The sequence below is a fragment of the Macrobrachium rosenbergii genome, chromosome 23 (assembly GCF_040412425.1).
Source record: "Macrobrachium rosenbergii isolate ZJJX-2024 chromosome 23, ASM4041242v1, whole genome shotgun sequence".
Taxonomy (NCBI): Eukaryota; Metazoa; Arthropoda; class Malacostraca; order Decapoda; family Palaemonidae; genus Macrobrachium; species Macrobrachium rosenbergii.
This window is the reverse complement of record NC_089763.1, coordinates 38598961-38618760: the sequence shown is the minus strand read 5'-3', so window position 1 is coordinate 38618760 and position 19800 is coordinate 38598961. Positions and strand designations below refer to the sequence as shown.

Genomic DNA, 19800 nt, shown 5'->3' with positions numbered 1-19800 from the left:
GAAAATGTGAAAGATACGCGGAAAGAACTTAGTAATGGGCAGACCATTCATTGATGTATCTTGTCATGATTTACTATAATTCTGTTTCAAGGGAATTCCAAAGATTTATTTTGATAGGACTCGTGCTTACTAGAAAGATCATCAAGAACTAAAGATACTGAAAACAATGCATTTTTTTTCTGAAGTCACGTGTGTTACACTTTTGCATGCATAAATATTTTTATTTGTCATGATCTGCTTCATCAGCGAAATGTATTTAAATATATATATCTTTAATCTGTCTCCTAGCGGTTCAGTTTTGGATTTCGTAGTTCATCACATTGCATTACTCCGTGTTTCCTGAAATGTTCAAGGTTTGTCGTTTCTAAAGAAGGGAAATAAAAAACACTGTTCTCGAAGTAACCCAGGTTGTTTTGTTTGTACTTGTCTCTCTCTCCTAACTCACTAACAGGTAAGTCAGATTTGCACCACACACAAACAATACGTACAATATGCTAAGTTTTCTGGTTATGTATCGGAGACATTCTTATTATCACCCCGTTCTCGCCAATCTTCAATCTTTCTCACACGTCGTCCTCTTCCCCTCCCTCTCCCCTCCACTTCCATGTCTTGTATCACCCCTTTTCTCCTCCTCCTCCTCCTCCCCCTCCTCCTCTTTGATCTCGCCGTATTGAAGTTGTACATAACAGTTGTCGAGTCTTGCCGGGGCGGGGGCATTTCGCTCCCGAACAATGGCGTCAGCAGCCCGGAGGCCCGTTTGTCATTTCGGGGCTCATTGTTTGGGTGCCAAATTCATTACCAGAATAATCGCCGTCATTTTAATTAGCGCTTCTCGAACTATTGTGCCCATTGCTGTATATTTTCCAACCTTCCCCAACTCCCCCCCTTGGATGCTGCTCGCCTAGATGGCGCCTTAATTCATCTTCCATCTGGGAGGCTTGCGCGCGTTCTGACAATCCGTATGGTACGGGTATGATACGCTTTCGATGCGTCATTATCCCGAGTCGTAATTGTAACGCGCTATCAGGGTGCAACTTAACGCTATTTCTGATATTGATAGACTTTTCCTTTGAGACTCAAAACGATTTTTGTTTTCTCCTGATTATAGCTCTGTTGTAGAGCTTTGAAAAAGAAAATTGTATTTTTAAGCAACTCAGGTTTTGGAAGATCGGTTTTATAGGTGACTGAAACTATAAGAGTTATAAACATAAGTATACATGAACAATCATCATCAAACAGACACACACACACACACACACACACTCATCCTGTGCATTTCTGGTGATTACACACATCATCTGATGGATGTTTAGTTTTTAAGCAAATACCTCCTGAGGATATTTTGAATTATTAATAATAAACAACTGCATTCTCCTTACCCAGATTTTACGGGCACCTCACGCGAGGCAGATTGAATCACAACGTTGAAAATATTATATTTAGTGGAATTTGCTGAACTGGAATGTATTTTTTTTTTTTTTTCAGAAAACAGTTGAAGGTAGATTATCACAATTTTCGTTCTGTCATAATTCTGTAATGTTGCCATCTTCGAAGTTCTCATCTTCGAAGTCATCTTAGTTATTCAAGGTTTAAGTAGGGTAGGAATAAAAAAGATGCACCTGTGATATGAATAATATCAGCTAGTAGTAGTAGTAGTAGTAGTAGTAGTAGCATTAGTATTGATGATCGCGATAATAGCGAAGATGCAGTCAGTATCAGTCGGAGAAAGAGTTACGATGATATCGTGTACTGGAAAACGCTACCACTCTCTATTACTACTGCTACTACCATAATAATAGTATTAGTTAGAACAGGTAAGCTGCGACACCAGAAAACTCTCGGCATTGAATTCATTATCACAGGCAACGAAAATATTTCGGAAGCGTAGCACCTGTGTCCTCCATCGAACCCTCTACTCTGGGCAAAAAAGAGCCTTGATGGAGGGAAACAAGACACATTAAATGCCTCTGGATGCCAGAGACTGAGAAATAAACTAAACAGAGATGTTTAGGATAGAAATTCTCTAGTGCCAGAAGACGATGAAAAAAAAATAGGCTAAATAGAGATGTTTAGGATAGAACTCCTCTAATTCCACAAGACGATGGAAAAAAAAATAAGCTAAATAGAGATTTTTAGGATAAAAATCCTCTAATGCCAAAAGAAGATGGAAAACAATATTGTCCCCATTGTCACCCGTTTTAGGTAAAGTGTGGGTGATACCACATTATTATTATTATTATTATTATTATTATTATTATTATTATTATTATTATTATTATTATTATTATTTTTGTTTAATATGTTCAATTTCTTAGGATTTTGTAGCATCTTGCCAAGAAGCTGTCATCAAGTATCCAATATTTATCTAAGCCGTTGCAAAAGTAAAGTAGCGCATGTTTTTATTATTAAGACGAGATAACGCGAGCATCAACAAGTGAAGTTTCAATTTCGCGGCCGATCTTGCTCATTAGGTGGAAAATTTAGCGGCCGAGTGCTTGAACTTTCCAGATGTGTTCGCTTAACACGGTCTCTGAAGGCTAATGAAATATGGTATAATATTATGCCGGTACCCCTTTATATGTTCGTTTTTCTTTTTGGAAATTTGGATTTATAATGAGCTAAAGTGCGACCTGAAGGTATGCTGTGCTTGTGTGATGATGTTCATTATAGCCTAAAGCCTGAAGTTTTTTTCTGGTTTCGTTAAGCCCGGCCCCAGTTTTCTGTTTTCGATACCGTGTCCATTCGTCAAGTCGTTAATTTTTTGGAATGACCAAAACAACACAGTACCCTTTTGTGTGTGCGTGTGTGTGTAAAGAGAGAGAGAGAGAGAGAGAAAGAGGAAAATTAAAATTAATTTTGAGCAATTGTCAAAACTGTGCAACGTCCAAGCGCGCGCACACACACACACACACACACACACACACACACACACACACACACACACACACACACACACACACACACACTGCCTGACTTTATTCCAAGAAGGACTTATCCATATATCGCCATCATAAAGCTTGAGGCATTTGCTTTATGCCTCACACGCGCATACAGAGGAAGAGATAGAGAGAAAGTGAAAGCGGCGTCTTTCATGTCCGGGCCCTTTCATCTTAATTTTTTGACTGGCCCGCGGAAAATTCATTCACACGTACACACACACAAACGCGGGCTGACTGTGCTCTGGGGGACGCCTCCCCCCACCCCTCTCTCTCTATCTCTCTCTGTCTCTCCTCTCCCAGCCGGGAAGAAAAAATATTGCTTCTTGTAAAGCGTGTATAATGGTTCTATTATGTCTCTATTATCTCTCTTTTCTCTTGCTCCTCTCCCTCTTCCTTGTTGGCTGATTTATCCCTTTGTGCGTATTCCCTTTTCTCCACCTTTTTCCAGGAGGGGGAGGGAAACGGCGGGAGTGGGGGTGTAGGGGGAGGGGTTTGGACTGGAGGGTGACGTTTCGTCAGGTGTTCCAGACCTTGTGGTTTTGTCTTTATTCTTTACCTTTTCTATCGTTATCTTTATCGTACATTTTACATGTTTGTTTTAAATTTATTTACCTGGTAATATTCTTATTGCATTTTTGTCCATTATTTGTTTCTTTTTTTTTACGGTAATTTGTGTATCTTTATCTATTGCCTCCCAATCTTTAACCTTTTTTTTTTTTTTTTTGTAAGTTTTCTCCTCTTGTTCCATTTTCCTTCTTCTTCTGTCTACTGTCTTTTTTACTTTAATCTTAGAACCTCCTTTTTGTACTCAGCGGCATTTTCCCTCTTAATTGTTCTTGAGTGTTCTTTGTTCGTAAGGTTTCATTCCTTACGATTCTCTTTTCATTCATTTTCCCCTCATTACTCATTGGCTTCCTTTGAGTAAGCCCCCCCCTGCAATGTTCAAATTATCTTACACACACACACACACGCATTATATATTTTTTTACTGGCAAATCAGTGGTCTTATGTAGCCCAAGCTCGAGGCGAAAGCAGAGAGTAATTGCGAGGGGAAATCGGAGGAAGGAAAGGAATTCCGAAATTTGACGGTGTATAGGGAAGTACACTGTCAGGGAATGGGACAGTGTGAGATATCGATAAAAGAAACTTCATTGCCTTGCTCCCATGAGGATTCACTGCCGCTTGTACTAAAATGCTAGGGTTTGCTGTCAGTTTCAGTAACGTTTGATACTCCAATAGACAGAGACCACCTTTGGACCAACGTTAGTGTAATAATTAGCATGACAGAGTTCATAACAATAAACACAATTGTATTCGCGACGATGTGTTGAGAAATATTTTTATATTCTAGTTTTTATCTCTCTCTCTCTCTCTCTCTCTCTCTCTATATATATATATATATATATATATATATATATATATATATATATATATATATATATATATATATATATATGTATATTATATATATATATATATATATATATATATATATATATACATACATATATATGCAAAATGAAACAGGATATATAGTTGTGATCAGTATCTTAATAGACGAAACCATTGATGACCATGTCCTCGCTTTCAATTTTCTTAATTCAATTTTGCATTTAAACATCACGTGCTACCGTGAGTTACACACATTATATATATATATATATATATATATATATATATATATATATATATATATATATATATATATATATATATATATACATATACATATACATACATACATCATTTGAAAATATTTAACCAAAATTTTTAATTACAGTCTTGATGTCTTTAATCCTTGCACTGCCTAGAATCACAGGCTTTCCGGTAGTGAGTTAATGAGCAATATTTTCCTTCCGACCCGTAGATCATTCATTGCGCCTTTATTTAATCATTCTCTTCAAACGAAAGGACCCTTTGGCGTTCAAGACATTTTTCCCAATTTAATGTCGCTTTCTATACCTGTATGAAGTCTTCACCACTTGGCCCTGACAGTACAGTACCTCCCCCTCGACCAGACCCGTCTACTCACTACCCCGTCAATTGAGGACCGGCAAGCAATCCCGCGAGAGAGAGAGAGAGAGAGAGGTTAAAACAGATAGGGATGATTTGGGGTCAGAGAGAGAGGTTAAAACAGTTAGGGGTGATGTAGGGTCAGAGAGAGGGTAAAAGAGTTAGGGATGATAAGGGGTCAGGGTAAGGGGAGAGAAAGAGAGAAATGATTTGCGGGTGATTGGGGGTCAGGGGAAGAGAGAGAGTGGGGGGGGAAAGAGTTAGGGATGATTGGGGGTCACGGGAAGGGAAAGAGGAGAGAGAGAGAGAGGGTAAAAGAGTTAGGGATGATTGGAGGGTCAGGGGAAGGAGAAGGGAGATGGCGGTGGGGGAGGTGTCCCCCTGTCCTCCACTGACTATAGAGGAGTTGTAAAATTCCCTTCTCCTCATCAAAGGCTTCCGGCCAGAGGCGGCGGCGGGGGCGGGCGAAGAAGAAGACTCCTTATGGAGGCGATGGTCCGCCGAGGCCTTCGAAGGGCTCTCCTCAGTCACTCCCGAGGCCCTTCTCGTTGTTCAAGGGGGGTCAGTTTTTTCTCAGAATTGCTTTTGTGCTCTTCTTCTTCTTCTTCTTCTTTTTTTTTTTTTTTTTTTTTTTTTGTCGGAGTCTCTCGTTTGCGTTTTTCTTTTCTTTTTTATCTTTTGATCATTTTCATATTCTGTCTCGGCTAGACTTGCTTGAGTGGGCGGTTTTTATTGGTGTAACTTTGGTGTGGGTTTTTTCGTGGGTTTTTCGTTTGTTTTAATCACCTCTTTATGTTTTTCTCACTTGAGATTTTTTTTTTTTTGTCCTTTGATCTTTCCTGTCTCTTAATATTCGCTTGTTTTCCTCTTTTGGTATTTATGTCTTTTATTTTTTTCTTGGTCATTCTTTCATTTGTTTTAAGCTGTCGTTTCCGCATTTCTCTATTAATTCTCTTTATTTTTATTATTTGATCTTGATCGTATGCTATATCCACCCTTATCTACTTCTTAGATATTTTTCTGATTTGTGTTTTAATGCGATCTCTCATTAACATGTGCATTCTACTGTCATATTTTTGTGTTAAGTTTTATTTTTTGTTCATTTTCATACGTCTTCTATTTTCGTTCTTAAAAATTATCTTTTGTTCCACTGATATTTTTTATGTATACCCGTCCGCGTAGAAAGTTAGGTCAAGGTCATGCTTAGAGGTCAAAGGTCAGATATGAATTTTATTAAAATTTATTACAATTTTATTAACATTTATTTTTTTAAAATTTTATTTGTTTAAAGTTTTATAAAAATTTTATTAAAATTTACTAAAATTTTATTAAGATTTATTAAAATTTTATTAAAAAATTTTAAAAATTATATTACAATTTGTAAAAATTTTATTAAATTTTATTAAAAATTTACAAAAAATTTTAAAGTTTTATTAAAATTTTATTAAAATGTATTAAAATCTTATTACGATTTATTGAGATTTATTAAAATTTTATTAAAATTGGGCATTGGAATCAGCAACACTTGACGGGTTTTTGGGAGAGTTAAGAGAGTAACTTTTGAGGTAGGACCTTTTTTTTTCTTCCTTTCCACTTTTTATGGTCTTTTTTCCCCTTTCCAATTCTTTTCTTTTTATACTTTCATGTCTTTCATTTTCACTTTCAACCCAAAGCCTTTCTTTTTTTTTTAATTCTTGCCCTTCTTCATCACGTTGCCTTCTCTCTTCTTCCTTCATGTTTCCTCTTCTTTCATCTCACCCTCTTATATTTTTTCAAGTCCTTCTCTTACCTTGTTTCCTTTTTCTTCATTCTTTTTCTGACGGTCCTCTTCTGCTATTTTCATTATCTTTCTTTTCCTTTTACTTCCTTATTTGCTTATTCAATTATCTTTCTAGCATCATAACGAACCATTAGCGCTTGTACCTGATCGCTAAGGTGTGTTGGAAGTTTTGTTACTTTGGTTTGTACATGTGCTTTTAAACTTAAGCACCCTTTTTAGTGTATAGTATTTATATATGGTTACAGTATCAAGACAACAGCACTGTAGTTCTCTTCCGCTACCATCATAAAGATACACGCTCGTGTGAATATCCTCAGAAAGCATAGCCCCTTTTCAGCTGCCGTTTTTGGGATGTATATGTGGGTGAGGAAAGGCTACCTAAGGAACCCTCTTTAGTTACCCTTAAAGCAGTAGTCCTGTTTCCGTTTTCTATGAAGCGATGTTCTGTCCCGGAACTGTTTTGTTACAGATTCACTTTTTATTGTTATTGGGAGTATAATTGTAGACAGTTCCGTTTCTCCAAGGATTGATGAAGCCTTTCAGTGCATCTCTCTCTCTCTCTCACACACACACACATTTTAAAAGGCACGAAGGTTGTAAGGTTCTGTTACTGTCGTTTCTCTGTTCAGTTGTATGTATGTCTGTCTAAGCAGCTCCATAACTTGAAGAGATGCTGAAAACAACTGTAATAACAATAATAACAAAAAGAGTGTACTTCTGAAGGTAGTAGTAGCAGATTGCCTCGGTTGGTTTGACAGAGCCCTAAGGTCCACAACATTCCACTAATAACCATTAACACCTTAACATACAGCACATTTGGATCCGTACTGGGATAGGCCATTGTAATTTTAACCACCCAACTAATACCTAAATCTAGGCGCAATATTTACATCCTAAAATCTGATTTCAGAGGTCCACGCCAGACCTCCAATATATCACAGCATTATCACTCTCGGGTCGCTGCTCCAGGCACAAGAGCCCGTGCTAGTATAAGGTCTGCTTATTCTCTGAAGGAAAAATGAAAAGTAATAAAATTGATATTCCTTATTTGACCTCATGGCTGTGTACGAATAAAAAATGCTTATGAAATATAATACAAAATGCATTACCAAGATGAGATCGAAAATGTTACAGGTAATAATAATAATAATAATAATAATAATAATAATAATAATAATAATAATGTAACATAGACCCCAGCGTGGCGAAGGACAACCTCGCAGAAGCCTTCTTAGGAAGAACTCTCGTCTTGCGTCCCGTTCCCTGACTTTCTGACTTACTGAGGCAATGAAGGAGTTTCCCAAGTGCTCGTTTGCATAGCATTAGGTGACGTTATGGAAGTGCAAAGCACTAATTAGGATTAATATGTCGCTCCTTTGTAAAACTCATTCTTGTGGTGGTTTTTCTTTTGATAAGGTTATCTCTCCGGGTCATTGGGTTTTATCCTTCCCTGGGTGAGGGCGTCTTTGGTAATGGGCTGCTTGTTAGCCGGGAGAAAGAGACGGGAAAGTATTGTGCTATAATATAATGATTGGTTCTAATTTGTTATATTATATATATATATATATATATATATATATATATATATATATATATATATATATATATATATATATATATACATGTGTGTGTATAATATGTGTGTTTGTTGTGTGTATATATACATGTATATAAACAAAGGTATAATATGTATGTGTTTGCTGTATGTATGCTATATATACTGTGTATATAATTATATATAAAGCAAATATATAATCAAAGGATATATCATGATTATATATATTATATGTACGGGTATATACATGTTACTTCGTGGCTATAAATAGCTACTGATTGCAGTTGTCCTGCTGTTTACGTGATAGGTTGAATGCCTTCGTAAAAGTCAACGAAATCACTATGTCTTTTTATTCATATATATATATATATATATATATATATATATAGAGAGAGAGAGAGAGAGAGAGAGAGAGAGAGAGAGAGAGAGAGAGAGAGAGAGAGAGAGAGAGAGAGAATCGGCATCTCTTGGCTATTCTCTCGCAGAATAAACGACCTCATAGAAAATATTGAATAATTCGCCGCCACACCGAAGTTGCTTCAGCAAAAACCATCGCCCAGTGTTCGCGCACAATGCAGAAGACTTTCACGGCACAAAAGGCTAGTTTTGCCTAATTTGCGTAGCAATGAAGTGTTATTCAAACCTCCCCTCCCACCGACCTCCCTTTCCCTGCCCCCCCACCCCACCCCTGGACACAGCAGACAACAAATTATTAGTATTATTATAAGATTTAATAATCATTTACATCTCGGGGTCTTTTCTTACGAGTCATAATTCAGCACAAAAGAGTTCCCCAACTGAGCCTCTTTAAGTGTTCCAAGGAGAATAAACTCCAGTCTCTCTCTCTCTCTCTCTCTCTCTCTCTCTCTCTCTCCCTTGTGGGTGGCAGCTGAAACATTTTGGGTGTTCGACGTGATGTCTTGTGGACCTAAATGATTTTGGTTACTTCTGAAAACCGGGTAAATGATTTATTTCTTTGCTTTATTTAACTCTTGGGCCTTTTGTGTTTCGAGTTGAACATTCTTTTGTGTATATTCTGTATAGGAGACTGTCTACAGTGTGCCTTGTGCAGCATGTTGTAGACACTACTGAAAGCTGATCAGTAACATCAGAACTACTTTATTGACTTTATAACCTTATTATAACCCGCTATCGCTCACACCAGACTCCTACGGCTGGTAGCAAGCTTCAGTAATGGTCGTTGGTGGTCACCTATTCAAGTACTGGTCAGGCCTAGCATTACTTTTAGATTCAGTTAATCGAGAGACTAGCGATATCGCAGTCATGACATAAATTTCCGGTCACCATTCCAAGTACTATCCATACCCAGATGCTTTATTTCATTCATTGTGAATCCACCGGTGTCGCGAACTTGATATACTGTAGTAAGTCATTCACATAATCACCAATCCAAGTAATGACCAGACCCGATTTTATTCAACTTCACTGACCAGTGAACCAGCGCTGCAGTGAACGTGTTCACCCATCCAAGCGCTGACCGGACTCAATTTTACTCAACTGACCGAGGGACAAGTCTTGCAGCGAGCGTGTTCACCCGTCCAACCGCTGACTGAACTCAATTTTACCCCACTTCATTCTTCGAGAGACCATTGAAAAAAGAATAACGTACTTTATTCACCTAGTGCATAACATTATTGTGGACGATGAACATTCATATTCTTCATGCAGTTATTCATTAAGAATTCGGCTCAGCAACTTTTCGCGGGAGCTTCCCAAGGTCCCGATGCCACAGGGGAGCAGAGGGAGGCAGTCAGTGTTTAGCCAGGCGTGTAATAATAGTGTCAACTAATTTAAAGCTCTTTAGGCTTGAAGGAGTGCGTTTGTGTGTGTGTGTGTGGCTTGTTTGTGGTATGTTTGTATGTTGGTATGCATTGCACGTATGTTGATGAAAGCGGGTTTGATTGGATGTCTCGTTGTTAGAGAAATTACATTGCATTTAGCACCGCCTGATATAACGTTTTAATATATTGATGTGTATAAAAGTAGGTTAAAGAAACTGAACTTTGTCTACAATTCAATATATCTATGAAAGCTCTCGTGAGACTGGATTATATGTAAGGGAATGGTTGTGGGCCTTGCACCTTCATCCCAAAATTCCTAGAAACTGGATTATATGTAAGGGAATGGTTGTGGGCCTTGCACCTTCATCCCCAAATTCCTAGAAACTGGATTATATGTAAGGGAATGGTTGTGGGCCTTGCACCTTCATCCCCAAATTCCTAGAAACTGGATTATATGTAAGGGAATGGTTGTGGGCCTTGCACCTTCATCCCAAAATTCCTAGAAACTGGATTATATGTAAGGGAATAGTTGTGGGCCTTGCACCTTCATCCCAAAATTCCTAGAAACTGGATTATATGTAAGGGAATGGTTGTGGGCCTTGCACCTTCATCCCAAAATTCCTAGAAACTGATTATATGTAAGGGAATGGTTGTGGGCCTTGCACCTTCATCCCAAAATTCCTAGAAACTGGATTATATGTAAGGGAATGGTTGTGGGCCTTGCACCTTCATCCCCAAATTCCTAGAAACTGGATTATATGTAAGGGAATGGTTGTGGGCCTTGCACCTTCATCCCAAAATTCCTAGAAACTGGATTATATGTAAGGGAATAGTTGTGGGCCTTGCACCTTCATCCCAAAATTCCTAGAAACTGGATTATATGTAAGGGAATGGTTGTGGGCCTTGCACCTTCATCCCAAAATTCCTAGAAACTGGATTATATGTAAGGGAATGGTTGTGGGCCTTGCACCTTCATCCCAAAATTCCTAGAAACTGGATTATATGTAAGGGAATGGTTGTGGGCCTTGCACCTTCATCCCAAAATTCCTAGAAACTGGATTATATGTAAGGAATGGTTGTGGGCCTTGCACCTTCATCCCAAAATTCCTAGAAACTGGATTATATGTAAGGGAATGGTTGTGGGCCTTGCACCTTCATCCCAAAATTCCTAGAAACTTGTAACAGACATTAAGAAGTACAGTTTGAGTGGCATGAGTCACATTGAGGCCTGGCAGACTTTGACATTCCTCCTTGCAAGTGTTTACATTCGACCTGCCGAGGAAATAGCCAACAAACGACGCATGAGTCTGCCCCTTTCTTTTACTCCACCACATCCTAACGTATTCTCACTCTGTACACTTAAGTCTGTGATATAATTAAAGGAGGCAAATAGTTTATGCTTCTCAAAGTCTTTTAATTTAATAGTTTAGATTTTGTTTTGCAAAGTTCCTTTACGCGCACCTACTGTATATGCTTATCTATTTATCTATCTCTCTGTCTATCTATCTTCTATCTATCTATCTAAATTTTATATATATATATATATATATATATATATATATATATATATATATATATATATATATATATATATATACTTCTTCTTTTAACGTGCTTTTTTCCCATTTTTGTATGGGGTAACACGATGCCTTCTTTTGAAGGACTTTTGATTTCTTAGTAGAATGTAGTCTCGATCGGCTTCCTGCCTGACAGATTAGACCCCGGTTGTATAGTACATGGATACGACACTATATATATATATATATATATATATATATATATATATATATATATATATATATATATATATATATATTTATATACATACACTTACACACGAATGTGACGGCGACTGCTTCTTAGTATTGCTCTTTCCAAGACTCCCACTTTGATCAGAAACGACTTTTTCATGAAAAAGTCGATACGCACACACACACACACACACACACACACACACACACACACACACACACACACACACACAAAACCACCAGGAGGCGTGCACGGCCGTAAGCCTTTAAGCACGGCGCCATCAAAAGCTGTGCTGCAGCAGCATCTTAATCAAAGGGTGACCGACACATCTTATCTCCACATAAATTGTTCTTTAAGTGAGGCTGCGAGAGATGGAAGAGGTGGCGGTGGTCCAGCCTCGCTACAAAGGCTGGAGAGGAGCGGATATTAAAAGAGATTGCGCTGTGGGGATAGGAGAGAAAGATTGGTATAAATGGCATGGTAATGGGATGGGAGAAAAAGGGAATGGGTGGGTGGGTGGGTGGTAGCTCGTTCCCCCGAAGAGATGGGCTGATGCTGTGGGTTGAAATGGGTGTGAGAATGGGGTAGGTGTGGCGTGGAGAGATGTGTTTTTATGTAAGAGGAAAAATTTAATTTTATTTATTTTATTTTATTATTATTATTATTTTTTTTTTTTTGAGGATGTGGCTTGGTGGCATGAATGGGATAAAAATTGTATAGTTGAGACGGAAAGGCCTTCTTTATATTATTTTTTTTTATATAAAGAGCAGTGTTTTATGCCTATAATATGAAACTTTATAAATTTATTCTCACTTTTTCTCTTATTATGGTCTTATCCTTTGTTTTTTTTTATTTAACATCTTTGTTTATGATATTGCAATCAGTGTAAATGGCAGTACAGATAACCGGAATTCTGCATGAACATGTCCTGAATATATATTTACTGGGTCACGACATTGCATTTCAGCATTCCAGTCCAATAACTTGGCACTTAGAATTATTTCTATATAATACGATAATTCTAAAACTATATTTAAATCTGGAATGTTTACGAATATTAAGTCAGTCGAGCCATATAATAAAAAAAACAGAAAAAATAATAATCAAGATTATGGTCAGGACATTTTCAGGACACTGATGTGATCTCAATATGGAGGAGCATCGCTTCATTTCCAGCGTTAATTCAGCTCTCTTTCAGGAAGACTAGACGTATTTTTTCCGTCAGTAAGGTTCGCAGATATTTAGGGAAATAATGCGTCTTTCTATTTCACGTTATGGTGAAGACGCTGTCTGCGTAACACTGACCTTTAGTTTTCTTAGTACCGAAATTGTTGTGATGGCCTTGCTCTTGTCAGCGCGCGCACACACACACACATATGCATATACACATGCATATAATGTATATAGATATAAATATAAATAAATAAATTATACATATATATATATAATATACACACACATTACATACATACGTACATACATACGGCTGTCCCTTTCACGTTTAACACACAAACAAAAAATGTTTTTGTTACGACCTTGAAATTTTTGTTGCGGTGATATCGGTTCGGCTTAAGTTCGGAGGCGAGCAAGGCCACAAATAAAGACTTATTACAACTGGTTTTATGGTATTTTTTTCTACTTGGCAAAAAATGTAGTTGTACTTGCATGTCTCAGCAGCTGTTTTTGTTATTAAGGAATTTTTTAAACCAGTTTTAGCTTGAAAAGAACTCAGAAATAACAAAAAAGAAAACTATAAATTTTTAAAACTATAAAGAACGATAAAAATAATAGTAATGATTATTATTATTATTATTATTATTATTATTATTATTATTATTATTGTTGTTGTTATTATTATTATTATTATTATTATTATTATTATTATTATTATTATTATTGTTGTTGTTGTTTTTGTTATTATTATTTACCATGAACTGCATAATAATGAAAATATGGTTGATTTTTTAAAATTTACTTACTTTTTTCTTATGCATTATGGACTTTTATTTTGTGGAATTTATTGTGACTTTCTATCCAGTTTTTGAAGCAATGTCGTGTACTGAATGAAAATTGTACAACGATAGGTTCAGATAATTTTTGCTAAATTTTGGTGGTATAAGGAGCGATAAGATAGTGTGTCTTAGTAAGAGAGTTCTCAAATTGACACGTTTTCTCTTTTGTAACGGTGTTGAGAAAAATTGGGAATAAGTTTTGACATGTGATTATTGAAACGTAGCATATTTTTTTACATAGAAAATTAAATATTTATGCAAATTCCCACATAAGAAGAAGTCTATTTTTCATCGTTCTTTATACTTTTAATAGCCTTATGTCATTTCCATTTGTTATTTTCTGAGTTATGTTCAATATAAATCTCATGTAAAAAAATGTTCAGTTTAAAACACTTTTCCAGAATTCGTAGCACATTGGCCAATCATATACTTCAAATATTTTTTCGAGTTATTTTCCAAAAGTTCTCAAAATATTATTTTCGGTGGCGCCACGTCCCCCGTATTCTTGTTAAGGGAAATAATAGAAGTGGTTTGGGGAGAAGGTATAGGAGACATAATAGACGGTAATGGGAAATTGATTGGCCCAAACTTTCTCATCATCGCCAATAATACACAGCAAATATTGCCTCCCCCACCTCTCTCTCTCTCTCTCTCTCTCTCTCTCTCTCTCTCTCTCTCTCTCTCTCTCTCTCTCTCTCTCTCTCTCTCTACGACGGTGAAGGAAAGAAAATTGACTTTATTTTTTTGCTTTGTTATTTTCATCTCTTATTTCTTAATATAGAGTTATTATATTCTATATAAGCTTACTCAGCTATTTAATGGTCTTTCAGGTTTGTGGTGTGCGAATGTTTTCATATTTTAAATATGATAAAAATCGTAATTTATATTAGTTACTCTTAAGTCACACAGTTGGCGGAAAGAAAATGGGTATTTTTTTGTATTAATAGAAAACGAATAATGATTGGTAAACTAATATAATGTATGCTCATTGATTGGTTGTAGAGTTAAGTAATGTGTAGTTGCTACAGAATATAACTATAATGTTCTGTATTCTAGTGGAACCCTCACATAAGAAACTTGGGTAAAATGCTTAAGAACGCGTCAAAGTGTTGTATTTATTGTTTTACTCAACATTTCTTTCAGTTAGTGGCAAAGTACTATATATATATGTTTTCACATTGTAACCACCCCCTAACCTAAAATAACCCCACTTCATTATCTAAGAATTGCGCCAGAGCAAAGGTTTTTTGGGTGACGCAAGAGCAAAGGTTTTTTTGGTGGAGCATAAACAAATTAGGGCGAATAGAACCAGTAGCACTGATGAGATATCTTCAATGTGCAAGAGAAGTGGCTACGAAAATGAACGATGTGTATGTGCAGTAGCCTGAAGTCACCAGGAAAAAGTACGAACAGCAGCTGTAGAGTCTTGATTTTCGTCCTCCACAGGTCACTTCTTAGGCAATCACACCGTCTTAGACGTAGTAAGGGCCAGCGGTCTCACCGTCCACCACGTAGCTCCAGATACCAGAATAAAAAGGTCAGTTTATGTGGTTTGGTTTCTTTAGGCGAAAGGGCTAGTTATTTATGTGTTATTCCCATCTAGGGTGTACTATTTTTCCTCTTTTTACTGGCTTTGCCTGTCTCGTTTCACACGTATGGTTATTTTTATGTGAAGGCTTCCTTACCCAATTAAAAGCCTTTTTGCCTTGGTTTTTGGTTGTGGGTGTGCATTATTAGTACCAAGAATAATAATTATAGATAACGTCAGTACTTAATGATTTTCAAATTGAAAACTATTTTGAGGTTTAGAGAGCCAGGTCAGCTACTATCCACAACAAAATATGCATAGCCCTTTGAAAAGTAAATATAATGTGGAATGTGTAGTAACTTTCCAGCAATTTTAAGATTAGCGAGAGGTAAATTATACAAACAGTATATCAGATATAAAGATTATATCAAAGGACATAGCAAGACAGATAAAAGAAGCCATACAAAATTATTTATAGACCACTAAATTATTTTACATATTTGTTGAAGTGGCTTGATGTGAAGTTGATAAGCGAGGTTGTTCCCTCACCTCGTGATCACTTGTTGTAAGGCGTAGGTCGCAACATCTACAAACTTTCGCCCTATTTGTTATGACTTTGGTCGTCACCCTACTTCTTCGTACACATATCTCACAGTCTGTCCATTTTCTATTATATATAGTACTATATCCGCTTATCATCAGTTACAAAGAATTATGGGTGCAATGTAGATATATACATACATACATACATACATACATACATACATACATACATACATACATACATACATACATACATACATACATACATACATACATACATACATACATATATATATATATATATATATATATATATATATATATATATATATACAGTGTTCTTACATGATGTATGAGTTGTGATTTGTTGTTGCTGCTGTTATTCTTGTTATGACTAATTGCTGTTATTTTCCTCCGCAGACACAAACGTCGAAGAGGACACAGAGGGGGTATTGTCCCTGAGCCGTCGGTGTTGAAGGACTTCCTCACCACCAACACCTTAGAGGCTCAGCACCAACACGACCCTGCCTTTGCCAAGTAAAAGCCTTTGTTACACGGGCGAAATTTAAACGCAAAAAGCAGCGTTTCCGTTAGCATATTTCTATGAGTTGTTCGAGAAGTGTATCGCACGGTACCAAGTAAAGTCGGCTGTTTCATAGAGCAAGCTGTGGAAGAACATTAACCCAGTTCACATGAACAAACTTAGTGTGGACAAAGCTAGGTGCCAAAGTGTTGTAATGCTATTCACTGACTACAGAAGTACTGTAATAATACACATAACTGCATCGATCCGGCTATCTCTGGAAGTGCTGCCGTTAGCTACAGGGTTACATCAACACCTAAATGTTTCTTCAGCATTTTTTTTATACGATGGATGTTTGGGGTTCCGCAAGACTAGGTTCCCCCATATATTTTTCTGTTAAGAAGGATTTCGCTTCAGTTGTCCACCACTACCATTTTTTCTTTGGTAAACGCAAACATGTGCCTCAGTCTCAGAGTTCAGGACTTGGCCGAATGGAAACAAACGCATACAATAGTTAACCATTTATTGTTATCCCTCGATAATACGTTTTCTCTAGCTGTTTCATTTAGCAAAGTCCATAACGTTAAGCAGTGATTAGTGGAACTGAATCTGCGTTTGTTCGACGGTACCGAGTGTTCGCTAACCAAGGGCAGAGGGAAACGCTGCTTGTTGCGTGAAGTTTAGCCCGTGTAATAACTGCTTTAGGAGAAAGCGAATATCAGAAGAGAGAGAATATCATCTGAATGGTTTCATCTCTCTCTCTCTCTCTCTCTCTCTCTCTCTCTCTCTCTCTCTCTCTCTCTCTCTCTCATATATATATATATATATATATATATATATATATATATATATATATATATATATATATATATATATATATATATATATATATATATATATATATATATCTGCATTCAAGTTTCAAGGGAATGTGAAATAGTATTTAGTTTAAAAGAAACTTTTTTTTTTTATTTTCAGTCAATGAAGAATGAATTAGAAATGAAAAACCAAAAACAAGTGGTTGACGTTTGTATTTATAGAAGAGGACATACGTGATTTTTATATAATTATAATCTTAGTTATACATTACGAGTCATTTTTTATATTTACATTTTATTTTCTTATTCCGTCAGGTTTTTGTCTGAGCAGGGAAGGCGCAGAGGTCCAGCGACAACCAGCGAACCGTCCAGGAAACACGCCCACTTCAACGACCTTTGGGTCAGGATAGACACTGACCTCCCACAGTAAGCCGTGATATTTTTTGTTGTTTGGGGTGGGGGGAGGTGGGAGTTTGGACCTTAGTGCCGGAAGTTATAAGTTTTGTTTTGGTAGTCGTAAATTTCGCTTCCAAAATCTAGGTTCAGTTTCGAAAGCCTTGAGGTGTGTTTTGGTGGTAGTTCCGAAAGTTTAAAATTTGTTGTCGAGAATCTTTAACATCATTTAACAAATCAGAAGGTTTGTCCCGAAAATCGTAGGTGTGATTTAGATAGTTTTAATTGTGGTTTAGGAATTTTGATGGTATCTTGGGGCCTTAAGCAAGTCCATTGAAAAAGGAAATTCGATCTTCGTGTTCTTATATGATTCGTTTCATTTATTAGAAAATATAAGTTTTCATAAGGACGAATTCTGTTCATTTAGGGCCTGAATATGATTCATTACCTCTTGCACCTGACAGCTAGGATCGATTGTTGAAATCCTGGCAGACCAGGCAGAGGTCCCTCGTGTCAGTTTTTTTTATAAACTATAATTAGAATACAGATGTTTTTTACAAGTATAAAAACTTAAAGCTAAGAAAGTACTATGTACTCGAGTGCACCCAAAGCAAAACTCATGAGATGAAAGTACAGTAATACGAGTTTTGCCATCACAACTCAATTAACACATCTTCCTTCCATCCGCAGAACATACGACCAGCACACCTCGTCTTATCCCGAGGACACGACGAGTATCCCAGCCGACTCCAGGGACGCCGAATTGGTAAGGGAGTCCCTGAGGGTGTGGTACGGCCTCCCCATCAGGAACCAGGCATCCTCTGCCCTCCTACTTAAGTGGCACACCGCGACGTTGCTGCTGCCTCTCCTGTGTTCCCTTTTACTCCAGTGGAGGCTGACTTTCCCATCCTCCTCGTATTTAGTAGCAAGGTAGGTGTGAGGAAACTGTAAACTTCGACTGAGGGGCATGACACTTCAGTCAAAGGGGAAGGGGAACTTAGCTGTAGGGGCAGGGAAACAGGACCCTTGGAAAAGTAAAGGGAGGGGAGGTGAGATTTTAGAGGAGAAAAAATGTAACTTTATTCATTCATATTTGCATACCCATATACAGTATGTAAGAACAATGTTTGGTTGAGAAGGATATGGGGTGGGGGTTGGGCGGGGTGGGAGCTTGATTGGAGATTTCATATGGCTAGTGAAAGCCATACGTGCTGAATATGAATAACGTTAGATAAGCGTATTGATACAAGTGTTTGTACATACACTTTCGTGATGCAAGTGGAAAAAATGTTTGTATGTACTATAAACCCATTGTATCATTTCTAACTCTGTCATGTTATCTGATACCTAACATTCTTTGAGCAGTATTCTGAAATCAACAAAATTCTTTTAAATAAAGTTTCAGTTTCCTGTTGACACACTATAACTGTTTCTGGCTAGCAGTATCTATGATAGCTGGAGATAGAGGTACAAGAGTTTTGAAGTTACTGGTTCATATTACAGCCTCAACTGAGTTACTTTCGAGTTCGGCTCTTCAGTACAGTATATTCGTCCGACTGCAGATCAGTTGAGGCTGTAATATGAACCAGTAACTTCAAAACTCTTGTATAACCAGTATATTAACAGGTTTGTAAATTGTCTAGTCAGAGAAAATTTAAAGTAATTTTTTAATAAGTACATTACATCAATTTTTCCTTTTTCATTTCAGATCAAGCGCGACAAGGTGATGACGACGCACCTGGAAGGGTGACCTCGAAAGTAAGAACTCGCACTCGAAGCGTCAAGTTTCAGCAGCATCTACGTCTTAATGAAAGGGTTAACACAGCAAGTGAATACGCCGTGAAATTTGAACTGAAAGTGGCTTCCGACATTGCTGAAAGTGTTTGTAAAAGTCCCACACACAAATGTGGAGTCTCTCTCTTTCTCTTGCTTCGCGTATTGATGAGAAATTTTGAGGAATGTCTGAATTTTCACACGCATGTTGATACTGACAGTGTAGGTTTTTCATTTTATTTTTTTATACCAGAATTATATGCCCAGTAGCAAGAACGGTTTTCTACGTGAAAGGGACATTAAAGACAATGAACTGAATTTAATTTTCAACTTCTTCATATATATATATATATATATATATATATATAT

General features: G+C 37.0%; 1 protein-coding gene across 1 annotated transcript in view; it reads left to right on the top strand.

Moving 5' to 3' along the window:
* LOC136851521 (metalloprotease TIKI1-like) overlaps positions 1–19491 on the top strand; it is a 504849-nt gene extending 485358 nt beyond the window's left edge. The window contains exons 8-12 of the mRNA XM_067125751.1: positions 15300–15390; positions 16345–16461; positions 17581–17691; positions 18349–18588; positions 19367–19491. Of these exons, the coding sequence (XP_066981852.1) occupies positions 15300–15390; positions 16345–16461; positions 17581–17691; positions 18349–18588; positions 19367–19385 (578 nt within the window). The 3' untranslated portion in view covers positions 19386–19491. The remainder of the gene's footprint in view (positions 1–15299; positions 15391–16344; positions 16462–17580; positions 17692–18348; positions 18589–19366) is intronic.
* Positions 19492–19800: the final 309 nt, after the last annotated feature.